We start from the raw sequence: 19,591 nt of genomic DNA, 5'->3' as shown, positions 1-19,591 counted from the left end.
GATGAAAAATATTTTTCCATGAATTGTCTATCTGTGCACTGCCCTTCCAAGCAGTTTACCAAATATTGCATTTTTATGCTTCAGTGTAACCAAATAATTATTCTGTTAGCCCTCTATTTAAAAGAAAAACAACAAAAAAAACACAAAATTTATAGGGTTTATTTTTTATACTTTACTTTTATTTTCATTAATTTTATAATGAAATAAGTATCGAACATAAAATAGATTTTATATAAAATTGTATAATTAAAAATAGGATAAGAATTAAGGTAATAATAATTTGAATATGTAAGTAAAACTAATACAAATTAATCAGTCTGAATTCACCAACATCACCAATTAAAGCTTAAATATGTAAAAATTGTTAAATAATTTTTCACGTTTAATATCAGCTATATATCACGATCAGGTAGAGAATAATATGGATGTAGATATTCATTAAGCTTTATTATGATAAGTAAAAATAGAGAATACTCAGTGTTTGTGGAGAAATAATAAGGATACTGCTGCCCTTGAAGAATTCCATGCATAGTTTCCTAATTCTCCACTTCAGATTTGTCAAAATTTGCTTATGCTAAAAATAAAATTTGAAAATACTAGGTGTTGGAAATGTTCCACAATCAGAGGCCTAGAACTAACTGCACTTTAGAAAACAAATCTCTTGTAGAGACATTAGCAACAAGTCTTCCTCAAATGTCAACCAGAAAGGCTTCCATTAGGCTTGAAATAGCCCTGAATTGGTACACAAAAGAATCTAAAGCAACTGAAGTTTAAGTGTTATTACCCAAGATTGCTTCATGCCTTTCATCAAGATTATTTTGACAGAAGGGCGGATTATTGTAAGGAATATATTATTTAGTGCGAAGCCGATCCTTATTTCTCTAGCTCACTGATATGGTCTGATGAATCATGCATCATAATGAATGGTCAAGTAGACCAACATAATTGTGCTTATTGATCTGATGAAAATCCTCATGTAATTATGGAAAAGGAACTTAATATACCTGGATTACATGTTTGGTATTGCACTTTATTTCTTTAACTGAACTTTTAACAGGTGATTCATATCTTGAGATATATGATTTGTTGTAATTCTCAAGTTATTAAACATCTTTGTCTTTGATATGGCCATACGTGTGTTTGTCACCAAACTGGGGTGCCTCGTCATATTGTTCTTCAAGTTAGAGAGTTCCTCAACCAAACTTTCTCTAAAAGAATAATACAGATGTCTTGTGATTTTTCATTCTGAGAAATCAACAAAGACATTATTTTCTTCAAATCCAAATGGCCTGAACCACCACAAGCTGTTGATTGAAAACTCAGTTGATTTTATAAATTGGACTAAAATTATTAGAGAAAATGTGAAATTCAGTGACTAAATACTCCTATGAATGCTTAAGGGCCATCAGACAACACTTTCAATACTTCCACTGATGTATATTAAACACGTATTAATGTAAAAATTTTATTAACTTTTTTCTTATTAGTAATTGGGGGGAACTGACTTTTAGTGTCTTTTCAGTATTTAGATTGTTCACTAATATTATCTGTAACAGTGTATAATATGAATAATAATAAAAAGCAATAAATGAAGATATTATTTTTATAAATATATATATATATATATATATATATATCTGTATAAAACTATTAAGTTTATTAAACTAATTAAATTAGTTAAGTTTAAACTAATAATTGTTTAAATTTACAAACTGCATACAGTTTTATATACAGTTAAAAACTGTATGTAAAACTTTTTTTCAAATATTTTATTTATACCACTATATAATTATCCTGATGACAGATGATATATACTCCAAAACTATGTCAAGAATACATCTTACCTCCTTTTCTATTTTACTTATATATGTCGGACATCATCATTTATTTATTTATGTACAGTAACAAGTTTTATCACTTTTAAAGCAACAAAAAAAAATATGTAAGATCGTACAGAATAAAACAATCTCTGCACACTGATAACCTCAACAACCAAGGTGATTTCACTAAGAATAACAGTAGGCAGAATTTTATGAACATTTACTCACAAATACATGGAAGACATAGACACACTGTATTTCTCTTAAAATTTACCAACCTAAAATACCTATTCTTATTTTCCTGATTCCTTTGATCTATTTTTAATTTTATTTTTATTATTTTTTACAGATAAGTATTCCTCATTCCAGCCTTTCATTCTTTGTATTAATAATAATTCAGTTGTATTTTCTTCAAGACTCTCATTATTTGCAGATGCTGATGATACCATTATTTTCACAAGGTTAATTGTAAAAATGATCAAATTATATAATAGAAGAATGTTGACAGGATATATAAATTGTTGATTGAAAACAGGATGACATGTCTTCTTTCTGTTCACTGAGGGACAGACTACATAGTAAATATCATTACTGTTACAGAAATAAACTCTTAAAAGTGTCTCTTGTATATCAGGTGATTAAATTAATGCATCCCTTTACATAGGAAATAATCAATTAAATATGATACATGTACTTGATAAGAGAATTATTTTAACATATACATAAAAAAAAGAAATAGTTTTGGCTACTATCTGATTACAAATGGGAGAGATCCAATAATTAAATGAGTATCTGTATGGTGCTGTCAGAACAGGATTTTGATGTAAGGTGATTGTAGTGATTAAATGTATACATTTCCATTATAATACTTAATGCATTATTTCCATAATGTATACTTTGATAATTATAATTCTAAGGATATCTGAACTAATTTAACTTAATACTACATGATTTTTTTTTATTTTCTCTAATGATTACCATTTATATCAGGTTTTAATCACAAACACATTTTCCCGCTGTGAACCTTGTAGTTAGTAGTATGCTATTTACTTTACAAATGAGAGATTCTTAAATACAGTTACACCAGATGTTCTAGAGATTCCCATATCATAAAGAAATATTTTGGAGTATACCATAATATCTGTTAAATATTTTTCAATAAAAATGAAAAATTTATTTTTGAAAAAACTGATAATTGGTTTTATTTTACTTATAGGCAGGCAATCAGACTGCAACAACAGTGGCTTTAGCTTGTTTAAAAGATCATGAATTAACTACTGAAGCAAACCAGAGTGCTATTAGGGATATCGGTGGTCTGGAAGTACTTATAAATCTTCTTGAAACAAATGACTTCAAATGTAAAGTAAGATAATACCTCAGACACACATAAGTTATAACATGTTATAACATTTTCTATTAAATCTTAATAGATATTTTAATCCTTTTATCACATTTATGTATTCCAAATTGATTTATATTTTACTAATTTTTAAATAAATAATTTTATTACAGATAAATATTTTTTATTAATATTATTTTTACTGTATTTATTTTTATTATTATCCTTCAATTTTTATCATTATCCTTCTCAACTTTACTAAGTTTTATTTTATACTGATAGGTTAAGAAATATCTTAAAGAATAAAGTATAAATCCCACTTTTCTGATACTAAAAGATTATTTTAAAAATTAAAAGTCTACTTAAACGCCAAGGCCTATATTAAAATGTTCTAATTTTTCAAGTTTTGTGTTTTAAAATAATAATATTGTAATGAAATCTCATTAAAAATAAGATGAAATAAAAATAATATTTTCATGTAATTAATTGTTATTTATTACTGAAATATAATAATTTGTTCATTAACTGAGAGAGATATAACTTGTTTCTATCAATAGTTTTCTAAGTGATGAGGAGTAATTGTTGCTTTTTTGCTAAATACAAATGAGTATAAGAATGTGAATAGCCAGATTAATGTTTTTGGTACTTGCAGAATCAGAAAACAGCATAGGTTTTATGATTAAGCCTGCCCTTAAGTTTTGCAAACTGACCTTCATAATGAATCTTGTAAGATTCATAAATTCTAAAACAATGTAATCATTTACTCTCATATTAAATGTTACAATAAAAAACAAGCCTTAAAAAAATGACATTTTTAAAAATGAGAAGCCCAATTACAAAGATGGCTGCTCCATATTTTCAAAATTCAACTTATAGTAAATTTCTCACAGATTTTGAATATAAGGTTAGTTTGTAACAAAAATGCCCAGAACAATGTTACATTAGCATTTGAAAATTGTTATTACAAAACTATTCAAAGAGAACCAATCATACTACTTGATTCAGTCACGTGACTCCTCCAATTGCCCATTGAAACTGCTAATTCTTTTTATTTCATGTTGTTAAGGTTGTGCTTGGCTATAGTACTGTATTAATGTATTAATTGTAAATTATTATCAAAAAAATATACCTTTAATTGTCAAAAAAAAAAAAATAGCTTTAATAGTGAAATAGTGATTAATAAAAGATGTAGATAAATGTTGACGAGATACCTAAAGGCAGAAAAAGAGCCATCAGGTTGGTTTGAAGTACTTTTCAAGTATTCTTTTGTATTAGTTTATTAAAGTATCATTTATTTGGAAACGATCAGTGTTTTTATTGCATAATACCAGTAAAAAAATAATATTAATAACAATCTAAATTATTATTTTATTCATTCATATAATGGTTGATGGAGCATTTTAGTTATAAAAACAGCCAATTTCACATCTTAGTTAAAAAAATGGTGAACTCCATATTTCTACTGAACATGCCAAGAATATTATTTTAAAAACTCAACTCTGTAGGAAGGAAAAACATATGTATAACAGTTTTTGGCCTCTCCTGAAAAATTTTGAGAAATAGAGATGGCCTTCTTTATAGCTAGAATATCCATATTATATTAAACATAGCCAAAATCAAGTGGTTGAATTAATATAAAAATATAACTATTTTAACTGTGACTTACTAACAATAGTCACGCTTTTACAAACAAATAAAAAAATCTAGCATTTTCAGCTTTCTCACCATCATTAGCAAGTAAGTGAAGTGAAGCAAGATATTGATTTTTAATTCATTTATTTGCTCTCATTATCCATTTTTGTCAAAACAAATATAAATTGTACAAAAAAAAATTGCAATGTAGTAGTAGTGAACAATGTTACCAATTTTATGTACATTATTATAAAATAAAAAGTCACCATTTAATGGTGTGTAAACTTAATTATGGTTTTATTTATTTAAATAAATTATTATTTATAAATAAAACATCAAAAATTAATTTTTCATTTATCAATTAATAAACTTTGATTTATAAATTTTTAAACATTATTGAACCATTGTAATTAAAATATTAATAACACTAACTCCCAAAACAGACAAAGACTGATAAAATAAGTTATTATTATTTACCTCCGTTAACACAGTAGCACTTTCAAGGGACAATGCTAACTCAATGCAGTGACTGAGATGAAGAAAAGAACTATTTTGTTTTTATTTAATGTATAAATTTAAGTTTTTTTTAATATTACAATATAAGTATTTTCTTCATTAATATATCTTAATTAGTTACAAAACAAATTCTATTAAAATATTAATAATAAATGTGATAATATTTTTCAGATGGGAGCTCTGTCTGTTTTAAGTGAAATTTCAGAAAATTTTGAAATTCGTCGTTATATGACTGACTTAGGTTGTGTACCACTTCTGGTAAAACTTTTAAGTGATCCTTCACAAGCTCTTCAAGCACTATCAGCCTCAACTATTGCAAATGTTGCTAAAATAAAAAAGGCTAGAAAAATTGTACGAAAATGTAATGGATTGCCTAAACTGGTAATTATCAATACAGAATGGTAATTTTTTATCTGTAATGTGTTCATAATTTTTTTTTTAATGAAATTATTATTAAAAGAGTTGTTGTTCCTTTTCAAATTGTTTATCTTGTCTGACTTTAATAAAATTCTTTTTTTTTTGTAATACATCATTAGTTGACTGGCTAATAAAAGATGGTACCTGAGCTTGAGTTGTAATAATTTTTATAAGATGGTTGGAAGACAAACATAATATATACCAAATTAAAGTCTGATCTGTTTTTCATTATTTTATGAAGAACTTTTTAAAAATCTTATGAACTGAGAAATGTGTGATTAATATTTGCAGAAAGTTCTGGGAAAACACAGTTTATGCCATTTTTTGGTATATGCAATTTCTGAGTTCTGTAACTTCACTAAAACAATTCTGTGAAACTTGTAGTTTTATATGTAAAAAAATAAATTTCTGTTTTTATCCTAAGGAAATTTCAAATCATTTTAGTAGTTATTCCGGTAACAGAGAGCATTTAAAAAATGTAATTCCAGTAATCGTAACAAAATAATTTTTTATTATAGAAAATAGTTTTATAACTGAAATTCAGAAGTATCTCAATTTATTAACTTAGATGGGTTGTTGAAAAGCATGAAATCAGAACTTCATTTAAAGGATTTTACTTTACATTGTGCACCATAGCTCACTTGTAAAGAAAATATGGTCATTTCCCAACAATAAAAGTATTACTCCTTTTATATGTCTACTCTCCCTTTTTTATATTACTTTATTTTACTAAGCAAAATAATTTTATTTCCTTTGTAACTTATTTCTGTTTACTTTATTATTCTCTTAATCTAAAAATAATTAATAGATTCTATTGAATAAATGCATCTTTTCATTTTACTGATTCATAACAATACATTATATACAATATCAAAATATGGATAGCTGTATTATTACTCATGGACATAAAAAGAAACTGCCTGAACCGTTACTTGGATGGATTAAGAGAAATCATGGAAATACCTTGATCAGAATAGTATCACAAAATACACAATTAGTTATAATATAAAAAAAACAAAAAACAGATGGGATTAAATTCCATATTAATTATTTAAAATATGAACACATGAAACAATGTTAAGCTAAAAATATGCAAGTACTAAATACAAAGTCGAGCACTGGACTCGAGCAAGGAAGCATCGCCATTAGTCGGCTCTGTTAGTTTAGCTTTTTGGTGCGGTAACCCTGTGGTTTTAGCCTTTTTTGTTTAGTTTTAGTAAAATATAGAGTAGGACAAGTGTTTTGGTGTATGATTTATTAAATTAGGTTAATAATTGGCCAAGATATAACGTTTTTAGTGTTAAATACGGTGGCCGCGTGGCGGCAAACAGTGAGTTACTTAGATTTAATTTTTAAATACTATATATCGGTGTTAAGTTCTTGTAGATTGTAGGTTTTGTTATTTGAAGTGAAAAAAACCAAACCCGGTCAAAAACGGTTCGTTAGTTATTTAATTATTAATTAATTTGTGTTATAAGTGGTGGACCACGTGGCGACATTTTGTAAGTACGCTCTATTTAAGTTAATTTTAGGGCCAGACGCGGGAAAAATATATATACTTTTTCGTTTTTAGTAGTAGTTTTTAGTTGCAAAGGAAAAAACAGTGTTTGTTAAGCGTAGAATTAGTAATTAGAGTTTTTAAGTGATTTTTTAAGTTAGGTTAAGCACGTGGCGAGAAGGCGGAAGCGTTGGTAGCAGGTCTGCCAACGTGTTTTTTATCGTAGAGTTAAATTATCGTATACTCTTTTTACGATAATTTTTATCGTCAATCGATTAATCGATTATTTTTTATCTTGTACGGTTTTATTGTCTTTGCTCGTCCAGCTTCGGGCGGGCAAAATTCAAATTGGATTTACGGACTTAGAATATTTTTTCGATTTCTTCAAAATTTTTTCTAAGTCCTCACATCAAGTTTATATAGGGAAACCTTGTTTTCCCTATATCTCAGGCTAGGGGACACCTAGCCCCAAACCCTTTTGGGTCTAGGCCGGACCCCCCCACCGACCCCCCCACCGACCCCCCCCCGAACCCCCCCCCCCTCACGACCCCCCCCTCCCCCCCTCAAGTTTCGCGGGGAGCATTTTTGTCACCCCCCCCGGACCAAAAATTTTTTTTTGACCCCTCTCCCTTAAATAGTTTCCTCTTCCCCTGAAGAACTTTTTACCTCCCCACACTTTTTTTGTATCTCCCCCCGTTTGGCTACTAGAGTCATTTCTTTCCTGATTTTATTTTTTTCTGCTTTCTTTTTGACTACTTGGGGTCGGAATGCCGAGGAAGAGGGTACGGAGTGGGAGCAGCGACGACTCCGCGGAGGAAGGAGCGCGGGCGCCCCACCCGGACATGTTGGACCTCAGGAATGAGGTCAACAAGTTGCTGGCCCTGGTTAGGGACAACCCTAATACAAAAAGGGAGATCAAGGAGGTGGCGTGGATCCTGGACAAGCAGGTGGATGCGGTCATGGACAGGGTCGACGGCCTGCTTGCCCCGGACACGCGGGAGTTCGGTGTCCAGACGGAGGTGGAACCAGCGGCGATGGAGGTAGCTGAGGCCAACTCCGAGGAGGTGCGTAAGAAGATCGAGGACGGAGTTACGCAGGAGCAGTTGCCGGGCCTTATCTCCCGGAAATGGCCGGCGAACTGCTTCGAGTTCACGGAGGTGAAGGACGGCGAGCCAGACGAGGATACTGGTCGCAGGATGGCGGTCATCTTGGACCTGAAAGGGAACAAGAGGGGCGACTTCGCGCGCAAGGTGTGCGATAGGGCGCCCAGGATTTGTAGGATGCTTAACGAAGGGAAGGTGGCATCAGGGAGTGTGCTCCGTGACTCCGTCGGGGCGGATGTGTTGCTTGGGGAGGCTGAAGCCCTGAGTGAGACGTTCGTTCTGGCGGTGGACTCGGAGTCCCCGAAAGAAGAGCTGGCCCGGCAGATCGTGGAGGGCCTTCAGAAGATCGAAGGTGTCGCAGGCGCGGTGATCCCCGTATGGGCATTGGCGGGGAGCACCATGAACATCGCACGGCGCCTGCAGGAGTACCTGGCCAGGAGAGACGGTTCCCGGAGGGCCATCTTTGCGACCAGGGAGGAGGGTCATCGAAGGCGGCAGGAGGCCAAGCCGACGACGCCGACCAAGACGGTCGTGGTAAGGAAGGAGGGCCTGACTTTCGCCCAGCTGCTCCGCGAGGTAAAGGCGGGGACTGGCGACGAGCTTGCGGGGGCAGTGGTCTCCGCAAGAAAAGGACGTGGGGAGGGCCTGGAAATAAAGATTTCCGACGCGGCCGGAGAAGCCAAGGCCCTCTCCGAGGCTATCCAAGGTCGCCTCCAGGGTGTGACGGTTACCCCGGGAGGCAGAGGAGAGTGGCCCGTACCAGTGACGGTCAAGGGCCTTGACTGCGAGGTGACAAAGGAGGAGTTGTTGCAGGCAGTCAAGGACGCGTTGCCCGGAGAAGACCACTGGGCAACTAAGGTGAACTCGTTGAGACCAGCGTACGGGCAGTCTCAGAATGCGGTGGTGGTCCTCGCCAGGCGGGCGGCTGAGGCTCTAGTGGCCAAGGAGAAGGTGCGCATCGGGTGGCAGTCGTGCCGTGTGTTCCGGTGGGAGACTGATCCCAGATGCTATCGCTGCTGGGAGCACGGACACAGGGCGGCTGAATGCAAGGGGCCGGACAGGTCGAAGACCTGTTTTAATTGCGGAGGAGCGGGCCATCTGAGACGGGACTGCAGGGAGAAGCCGAACTGCGTCAAGTGCGGGCAGTCGGGACACGGTTTTGGTGATCGGAGGTGTAGAGGGGCAAACACCACGCGATGAAGCTCCTCTACATCAACGCTAATAGGAGCGGTCTCGTCCACGACCTCCTGTGGGAAGCTGCCTCCAAGGACGGAGCGGACTTCGCCCTTGTGGCGGAGCCGAACGGCCGCGTGATCAGGGACAAAGGCTGGCTGATCGACCGTCGGGAAGATGCGGCATTGAAGGACCTCACGGGGAAGTATGCGGTCTCCCATCAACATCGGGGAGACGGGTTTGTTAGGGCTAGGGTGGGGGAGATCTACGTGTACTGCTGTTATATCTCCCCCAACTCCACGTGGGCGAGCTACGTGGAGTTCCTTAGCAACCTAGGAGACGATCTGAGGAGGGCTGGGGTTCCCGCCCTCGTCGTGGGGGACTTCAATGCGAAGATCGCTGAAGTAGGAGGAGGAGTCACCGACGGGCGAGGAGAGGAGTTAGCGGAGCTAACCGCCTCGCTCGGGCTAGTCAGCCTTAACGATGACACCCCCACCTTCTGGAGGGGTGTCAGAGGATCGGTCCTTGATCACGTGTACGCTACGGACGCTGTGGCCAGAAGGGTCGAGAGGTGTGAGGTTCTGGCAGACGAACTTGGCAGTGACCACAGGGGGATACGAATCCAGCTTGGTGGCCCGCGACCGACGGAGAGGCCGGCGGCATGGTTTTTCGACGAGCGTCACATACCGGGGCTCCGGAGGCGACTTGCGGATCGCTTCCTAGAAGACTATCCGACGGAGCCAGAAGGGCTTGCGGAAGCGGTCCGGCAGGCCTGCACTGACGAACTGGCAGCCAGAAGGAGCCCGCGGAGAAGGGTGTACTGGTGGACCGCGACGATAGGGGAGATACGGGCGAACGTACAGCGTCTTCGGCGTCGCCTTAACAGGAGCAGAGCGAGGGAGAGGGACGACGTCGAGGAGCTGGCGCGCGACCTGAAGGCAGAAAGGAACCGGCTGAAAAGGGAGATCCGGAAGGAGAAGAGCGAGTCGTGGAAGAGGCTCGTAGACCAGCTGCAGGAGGACCCTTGGGGGCAAGCCTACAAACTTGTCACCAAGCGGTTGGGGAGACGACTGCCGATCATCGCCGGGGACATGATCGACGGTATAGTCGACTCGCTCTTCCCCAGTTTACCGGAGGTGGAGTGGAGAGTGGCGCCGATGGACGACGTAAGAAGGATCTCCCTTCCAGAACTCCAGGGAGCCGCTGCGAGGGTAAACATCAAGAAGAGCCCGGGCCCAGACGGGGTGCCGGGGGCAGTGGCTCGGATGGTTGTGGAGGCGTTCCCGTGGTTGGTGCTGGACTGTTTGAACAGTGCCTTCGTGCGGGGCGTTTTCCCGGCGTGCTGGAGGGTCGCGCGTCTGGTTCTGTTGCCAAAGCCGGGCCGAGCCCTGGGCGATCCTGGAGCATTCAGACCGGTGTGCCTGCTTAGCACACTGGGAAAGATTTACGAAAGGATCGTCGAGGGTAGGTTGACGGCGGAAGTAGAGGCGGGGGGGGGTCTATCCCCTCGCCAATACGGATTTCGGAAAGGAAGATCTACGGTCCACGCAGTACGGGAGGTGATGCGCTTCGTGGATGATGCCGCCGGCGGGACCTGGAGAACCAGGAGAATTCCGGCCCTGGTACTACTCGATGTGCGCAATGCGTTCAATAGCCTGCCCTGGGAGATCATAGGGCAGGCTTTAGCGGAGCGAGGGATCTCCGGTCAGCTCCAGCACATAATAAAGGAGTACCTGAGCGACCGGAGAGTTCACGCTGATACGGATGCCGGACAGCGGGTGTTCCACATGCAGGCGGGAGTCCCACAAGGATCAGTTCTGGGGCCGCTGCTGTGGAACATAACGTACGACGGAGTGCTGCGGCAACAGTATCCCGAGGGGGTGGAGGTCATAGGATTCGCGGATGACCTGGCCCTGCTGATTCAAGGAGCCACGGAGCGGGAGGTCGAGCAGAAAGGAAATGAGGCGCTGAGAGGCGTTCATAACTGGATGACCGAGCACGGGCTGTCGATAGCCCCAGAGAAATCAGAGGCGGTCGTGTTCTCAGGACGGCGGCCTCTGAGGGAGATACATCTGGCTATCGACGGCGAGGAGATACGACGGGTGCGGACAGCGAAGTACCTTGGGGTCTGGGTGGACAAGAACCGTTCATTCGGGCCCCACGTCGAGGAGGCAGTGCTGAAGGGTGAACGCCTCTTAGCGGCGATCTCTCGCCTCATGGCTAACACAGCAGGGCCAACAGAGAAGAGGAGGAAGGTCATCGCGACGACGGTGACCTCCGTATTGCTCTACGCGGCCCCTGCATGGAGCAGGGCAGTCGGCGTGGAGAAATATCGTCGGAAGCTGGAGTCGATCCATAGGAGGCTGCTCCTGCGCACATCTTGTGCGTATCGAACAGTCTCCTACGACGCGATCTGTGTCGTCGCGGGGTCCCCACCGATTGACTTATTGGTGGAGGAGAGATGTCTGCGATTCGGTGGGGTCTCCAAAGAAGAGGCGAGGGCGCAGATCCTGGATCGATGGCAGGAGAGATGGTCGGCGAGCCAGGTGGGCCAATGGACCAGACGCCTGATACCGGACGTGAGAGCATGGGTGGGGCGGCGACATGGTGAAGTGAACTACTTCCTCACCCAGCTGCTCACGGGCCACGGCGATTTCGGCAGTTACCTGCACAGGTTCAAACGCAGAAGATCGGCGATGTGCAGGTACTGTGACGAAGTGGACACGGTCGAACACACTTGGTTCGGCTGTGTCCGGTGGGACGTCGAGAGGAGGCGTGTGACGGCGTTCTCACCCGACGATGTCATCGGGCGGATGGTCAGGTCCAGGGAACATTGGCAGGAGATGGTAGGCCTGGCTCACGCCATCTTGGACTCGAAGGCCAACGAGGAACCCCCTCGGCTGCGAGCGCGTCTCTGATATTGGTCGGCGTCAATTTCTAATTAGTTTATTTGTTTGATTGTTATTTTTTCTGCTTGTTTCTTTGGTGTGATTGGGGTATATGGGTTTTACTCCCCACGCGCGCCCTTGTGGACCACAGGGCGGCGTGAGGAGTATGCTACGGATGTATGTTATATTGCGGTATGGTGTGTTAATATTGTGTTTTGTTGTGAAATTTTGTATATATTGTGAACAGGACAGTGCTTGGGGAGCACGTGGGCCATGTGTGGCGACATATTGTGTATAATTTTTTAATTTTGTAATTTTGTATATTTTGTTTTTGCTGGTTTGTTGGTAAACTGTACGTAATATAGTGCTAGGGGAGCACTAGGTATAATAAAAAAAAAAAAAAAAAAAAAAAAAAAAAAAAAAAAAAAAAGTAGCCTCAAAAAATTCTGGAGGCTGGGGATGAATCGTGGCGACGATTAGGGACCAGGGAGGTAGCCTTATTGCCTAGGGTGTTCTGGCCCCATATAATGGAGTCGGAGCTCCCCGATGATGGCACTAAGGACCCTCAGGTATGAGAGGAACGCGTGGGGGTAGCGGTACGCGGAAGGCGTGCCGGCTACAGGTAGGATAGGGACGGGGAGGGTAGCCCCATTGAGGAGGGGGTAGTTAGCTGCCCAAATGAGGTGGTTGGCTCACCCCGAAGAGGCTTTGGGGACCCCGACGGGAGATCCTCCGGCAGGAGGCAGATAGGGGGGGCAGAGACTGCTGCCACGACACTGCAAGGCGACCATGCTATGTCCTAACGGGCGGAGGCTGGTTGCCTTGGGGTGTTTAATAAGATAAAATAAAAAAAAAAAAAAAAGTACTAAATACAAAAGATAATTCACAATAATTTGGAAGGCATGAATATTGTTTGAGCACAATTTTTTGTCACACTGAACAGAATACAGAAAATTCAGGGTTTTTTTAATTAATATTATTTAAACATTAATTGACGGAGTAATATTTTTTCTATAAAAAAAGATATTTTAATTGTACTTTAAATAAATTGGTGTAAAGATGTTTTAAAAGAGTAATTTATTAAAAATGAAATTATATGTAATTCATTATGGAAGCTAAAATTTCATTTCAGCTGATATAAAAATTTATTAGTATTTGCAAGTAGATTGGTTAGGCCTATATTTATTAGCAGTTACTTGTATAAATTAATTTTTTTAATATTACAAATACATTTAATTTAGTTTTTTTTTTCTCAGCATTAAAAAGTATGTATTTTTGTATTCTTCATATTTTTATATGCTACTGAATGAAATATTAAGCTATTAAACTTCTAAAAGCTACCACTCTGTTGTACGAGAGGTATCATTTCATCTTGAAGATCCCAGGTTCAAATTGCAGTTAGACATAGCAATTTTCATACACCACAAAATTCAATACTCCCACACACACACACAGACACCCATAAGCTTTCAAGTTACCTAGTGAATTAATCATAAGAAAAAACAAATAATGATTATTTATTGTTCCAATGATAAGATTACTGCCTTACACTGTTGTTTGTAAACTTACTTGTTGTGGTCTTGGAGAACATCTGATTCACTTTACCATGCCAACAATTGTCAGAGTTTAATGAAAGTTTAAAAAATATATATTTTCAAGTCTCTTGATAAACATGACTGTAATTTTACAGACAACCAGTTTTTAATTTCTTTTGCAACCTCTGTATGAAAGGCCGAGACGCTACTAATCCGCAATGGAAATCAGTAATTGTAATACTAATGTCAAAAAAATTATTTATTACAATCAGTAAAGATTGAGTTTGCATTTTTTTAAATCCCCTCTGTCACTAAAACACAATTAATTGCAAGTAAATATGAGTTCAAATTCCAGTCAGGCATACCATTTTTCATACACTCCAAAATTCCATTTTCATATCCCACAGACAAGGTTCATGTTTATGTGGCAAGAGCATAAAAAAAATTACCAAAATGACCTGAAATTTTATGAGGATGAAGACAAGATTGTAACACATTTCTATATACCTTACAGAAATATTTTATTGAAGTTATAGAAAATTAAAAAATGGCATATACAAAAAAAAGGGGACAGAAAAATTGTGTTTTCCCACATCTATTCGCAAAAGACATGTTCTTAATAAAATAATTTAAAAGAAATAAGGTTTAATTCTGTATTATATTATGTTCTTTTCTAATTATTAGTGGAAAATTATAACAGCTTACTCCAAGTTTCTTCTTTATTAATCTAAACATACAACATATAAGTATTATGTCATGCAATAAACATTTCATTCCAATTAACTTTCTAAGAACTGGTTAAACAATTTATTCATTTCTGAGACATAATGGTTCTATATTTATTTCTGTAAAAAAGAGCTATCGTGGAGCGATTCTAAAGTCAGATGAGTATTCCTTAATATAAATAAAAAATTATGAGCACGATAAGTGTATGTAACTCAGGCAATGTGAATCAAAAAATTAACAGTCCTTTGGTCTGTGTATTTTATTTCTAACATTTTTTTGGTATTAAATAAGAACTGATATGAAATTAAACAAGTGTAATTTCAGTTTAAAATCCAAACTTTGTTAGCATTATACCAATATTTATGCTATTGTTGATAATTGCTGATCATTGTTACGACAGCTGTCCCAGTTGTTCTGCAGGTTCCAGATTCAAATAAGTCAAAATGATGGTAATTTCAATTTTTTTAAATGTTTATATTAGTAGTAGGTGCAGTAATTGGGGTTAAATTTGTGGCACTGTTGAAATATATTTACTTTATAAAAATTGTTTCTACTGTAAAAAGTTTTACATTGTTTTCTTCAAAATAGCTCCTTTCTGTTAATAAAGCCGATGTTTATAAAATTCATGGCAAGAGTCCTGTGACCTGTTTTTAAATATCTCCTTCAACTGCTTCATCCAGTTGGCAATAAAGTCTTTAGCAATTTTGTATTGCTTTCTTTTCAGAGACAATTTCAAACAAAGAAACAAATAAAAGTCAGCTGATGTCTGTTTGGGAGGGTATGATATGTGTTCTAGAGTAGTAGCATTGTGCCACCCTGTGTATTTCTTAACCGTATGGATGACAACAAAATACAGTACATTTTCAGACCATTTGAAAAATACTGTAACAACTTCTCACTCATATTCCAACTTCTGATTCTACTTCCTTTGCTTTTGTGTTGTTAATTTTAAGTGAGTTTTTAGTGATAGGTTAGTTGTGATATTGACGGTAAAATTTTGTTTTTTAATATTTAGTTTTGGTCTAGTTTTAGCTTTTTTTGTTGGAATATGTTTGTTCTAGACGATGATAACACAAAAGTGTTTTTCGCCATCAAAAAAGAAAAAAAATACTTCCTTTGCAGATTCCCTTCTATAATTTCAAACAGCAATTTTTTTCATTATTGTAGTTGACAGGTCCTCTATAAATATCATCAACACTAGCCCACTCCTAAAGGTAATGCTTGTGCCGTTTGTAAATTTTTTTCACTGATTTTTACCAGATGCTTTTCCAAATAATGTTAATGTCTTTGATGGCAATTTTCTTTTCTGTGTTTACACTGAGAAGATATTACACCCAAATTGCATGAATACAACATTGTTCTTTATGTTGGAGAGTTAACAAGAATGCAATGAAAAGTCATGAACACTATTGAATTCTGAAATAATAATTTACCTGCCACTCTGATTATTTAAAACAAAAGGTGTTAATTACGTTCACTTCTTAAGACTATTACATATTTATCTACTACACCTGCCTCTACGTAGAAAGTACAAGAATGATAAGCTACAATAATTAATTCATAGAATATCATTCTTTAACTGTAAATAACATCAAATCTCCTATTTTTCAGGTTGACTTGCTTGATATAAAAGCAAGCCTTCTTAAAACACCAATTAATCAATTAGAACCAGATGAACAAAAAAGAGTAGAAGTTGTTAGAGGATGTGCTAAAGCTATTTGGTCATTGTCAAGATCATCTAGAAATAAAGAAGCACTAAGAAGAACCGGTTGTGTTAAATTATTAGCACATCTTCTTCACTCTGTGCATGAAGACATCATTGTTTACACAATGGGAACAATTCAACAGTGTGCTTCACAAGTGCATTTAATCTTCATAACTTTTATTTTAGATTTTTAAACTTTATTTATTTAAAGATTACATTTTCCTTTATGTTAAAGCTATATTTTTCATTTTTATGAAACAAATTTACTGTACCACCATTACTTTTGAAGAAACTAATAATTATTTATCAGAGCTTATTTTAAAATAATTATTCTACAAAACAGTTCTACTTTCTTCACATTCTTTCATTATGTTTACTACCTGATGAATATTTAATACCCCTCCTACTTATTTGTCTGTCTTTTCATTTTACCTTTTCCATAATCTGCTTCCATTCACTTCATCCTTTCTTGATGAAAGAAAGAAAGGGTGACTTTCTGGTGACCTGGTATTTCAGGAAGACCATGTCTTACTGATATGGTCTTTCAAACAAGATCTTTTAATTACCCCAAACAAATAACATGGAAATGTTTTTAATAAAACTAATAGCAAGTTTAATTGTTGTTCTTAGTTTATAAATACAAACTTTATTTTTGCTCTTTTTTATATCTGGTTTAATATAATTTAGAATTGATATTAAAAAAAATACAGTAATAAAAATAATAATAACTGATATATAAAACATTAAATATTACTAACTTAGATAATATTATATGATTTATCAACATGATATATTTTTACTCTTTATTAATTAATATTAACAGCTGTTATTTACTAATTAGTAAAGGAAATTAAAATTAAGCAATATTTAAGGCTCTACCAATTTTGAGTTTACCGTCATAAATATTAAATATGTCACAAACATTATAACATTATGTGTTGTAGAAATAACTATTATTACTTCCAGCTACAGCTACATTGCTGCTGTAGCAGCATATAAAGGGAAAGTATACCAACTGGAAAAATTTAGGGTATTAGGGTTTTTGCAAGTTTCAACTATCGAGACGCCAAAAAACACAGATAAGTTATAAACATTTTCCAAAGATATACATATGTACGTACATATATAAATTGGCCTGTATTTTGAATAATATTTTTAGACTGATGCAGTATAAAGTTTTTGAGAATGGCTCAAAAGTTTTCGATCTCTGAAGCATTGATATTAAATTTTGGACAAAATTAAAAAAGTGAGAGGAGTAGTTTTCACCATTTTTAATCTTTGACGTTTTGTATAGTGGTCTTAGAAAACTGAGCTTTACACAATAAAAGTATTTATTAAATTCCAAAGTTTTAAGTCAATAGGATTTAGGAAGAGGAGATATTCAACATTATTTCTAAACAGTTTTTGCATCCAACCTCAAAAACCTGTTGACCAAAAAAATTGAAATTTGGTAATTAGTAAAAAACAAGCATCTGATACTAGGTACAGTAGGAACTTAGTTCAAGAAGTAAAGTGATATTTTGTTATTTTATTAACTAAAATAAATGTAGTGTTAAATAGTCTGTTAAACCCACCAAAATGTTGATTACATTCAATAATAAAAATGACACCTTTATTTCATTAATACAGATACTGGCTATGTAATGAACATCATTACTGCCAGACAAAGCAACTTTGAGTAGATCTAAGTGCTTCATGTCTGTAAATCAGAGTATTCAAATTGGGAGACAATGATGGAAACAGCAAAAAAGATCATTTTAGAGGAAATTTCAGAAGAGATATGTCAGATCACTCTGACCGATTTCAGTTATGTCACATAATAATGACTTAAATAAAAAATGTATATAAAAGTGGTTGCACATATATATATATATATATATCAAGTATAAATATTACTAAAAGAGTATAAATATTATTAATATTAATAAATATTATAATTATTAAAACATATATATATATATATATATATATATATATTAAATTCTATTAAAATAAACCACATAGTGCAGAATATTGAGATAAGACATATTTAAAATTTAATTTTACCATGAAAGAACTTTTGCAGGATCCCACATCCTCAGTCATGATTGGAATGTTTAATTAACTGCATATAGCCGGCCTCTGTGGCACAAATGGTAGCATTTCGGCCTTTCATCTGGAGGTCCCAGGTTCGAATCCTGGTCAGGCATGGCATTTTCACAGACTCTACAAATCATTCATCTCATCCTCTTTGGCAATACCTAATGGTGGTCCTAGAGGTTAAACAAAAAGAAAAAAGAAAAAATTAAGCTGCATATAAAAAATTAAAAATACTAAAATAATGAAAATTAGTATTATAATTCATTTTCATTATATTAATATAATTAATTTACTATATGAGTGCTGCTATCTTTTAAACTATTAGTTGGTTTATTTTAATAGAATTTAAAATATAATTTAACAGAACAAAGGTGTGAATCTTAAAAAGGTTAATGTGTGTGTGTGTGTGTGTGTGTGTGTGTGTGTGTGTGTGTGTGTGTGTGTGTGTGTGTGTGTGTGTGTATTTTTAAATAAAATATATAGTAATAAATATTTGATTTACTTTTTTTTCTGCAGAGCAGTTATCAAATTGCCATACAGACAGAAGGTATGGTAGGCGATATGGTACGTTATTTATCAAATGTTAATCCAGATCTAAAAAGGCATTGTGCATCTGCTATATTTAAGGTAGGTTGACTCTTTTTTAATCTATTTGTAACTCAATTTTTTTTAATAATTTATGTTACATTTCATGGAATTATGTAAATATTACACTTATGTGTAAAATAATGGACTTGTCAATCATAAAGATATTCTAATGACTACTTTGTTTTACTTAATTTATCAGGGCAAATGTTCTGTATTGTATTTTAATTGTATCTTAGGAAGAATTATGAGGTCAGCTTTACTAAATGTGTACTAAAGTCATTAGGCTTAATTGTAAAGCCAGAAGACAGGAAGCAGAATCCCATATAAGTCTACAGAAACCTATCCCTTTTCTGCTTAACAGTGATAATGCCCTGGCTTTACTGAACCTAGGCTTATCATTATAGATCTACTGGAGGGTTTGATTTACACCAAAACATAGAAGCAGGGATCAAAGACAAGGAAAAAGAGGTTGATGATTTAATAAAGGAATTGTAGCAAAGAGACAAATAACCCAGCCAGATGATAAATTTAAGCTCCCATCCAACTAGCAGACACCTTCTTCTACCCATAAA

General features: G+C 36.3%; 1 protein-coding gene across 1 annotated transcript in view; it reads left to right on the top strand.

Moving 5' to 3' along the window:
- Positions 1 to 19,591, top strand: part of gudu (Armadillo repeat-containing protein gudu) — a 604,246-nt gene that overhangs the window by 530,303 nt on the left and 54,352 nt on the right. Inside the window, exons 6-9 of the mRNA XM_075364673.1 lie at positions 3,037 to 3,183; positions 5,479 to 5,688; positions 16,259 to 16,507; positions 18,948 to 19,058. Coding sequence (XP_075220788.1) covers positions 3,037 to 3,183; positions 5,479 to 5,688; positions 16,259 to 16,507; positions 18,948 to 19,058 — 717 coding nt within the window. The remainder of the gene's footprint in view (positions 1 to 3,036; positions 3,184 to 5,478; positions 5,689 to 16,258; positions 16,508 to 18,947; positions 19,059 to 19,591) is intronic.

The sequence above is a fragment of the Lycorma delicatula genome, chromosome 4, assembly GCF_047948215.1.
Source record: "Lycorma delicatula isolate Av1 chromosome 4, ASM4794821v1, whole genome shotgun sequence".
Classification (NCBI taxonomy): domain Eukaryota; kingdom Metazoa; phylum Arthropoda; class Insecta; order Hemiptera; family Fulgoridae; genus Lycorma; species Lycorma delicatula.
Note: the sequence above shows the minus strand (reverse complement) of the source record. Positions and strands in the feature narration are given on the sequence as shown.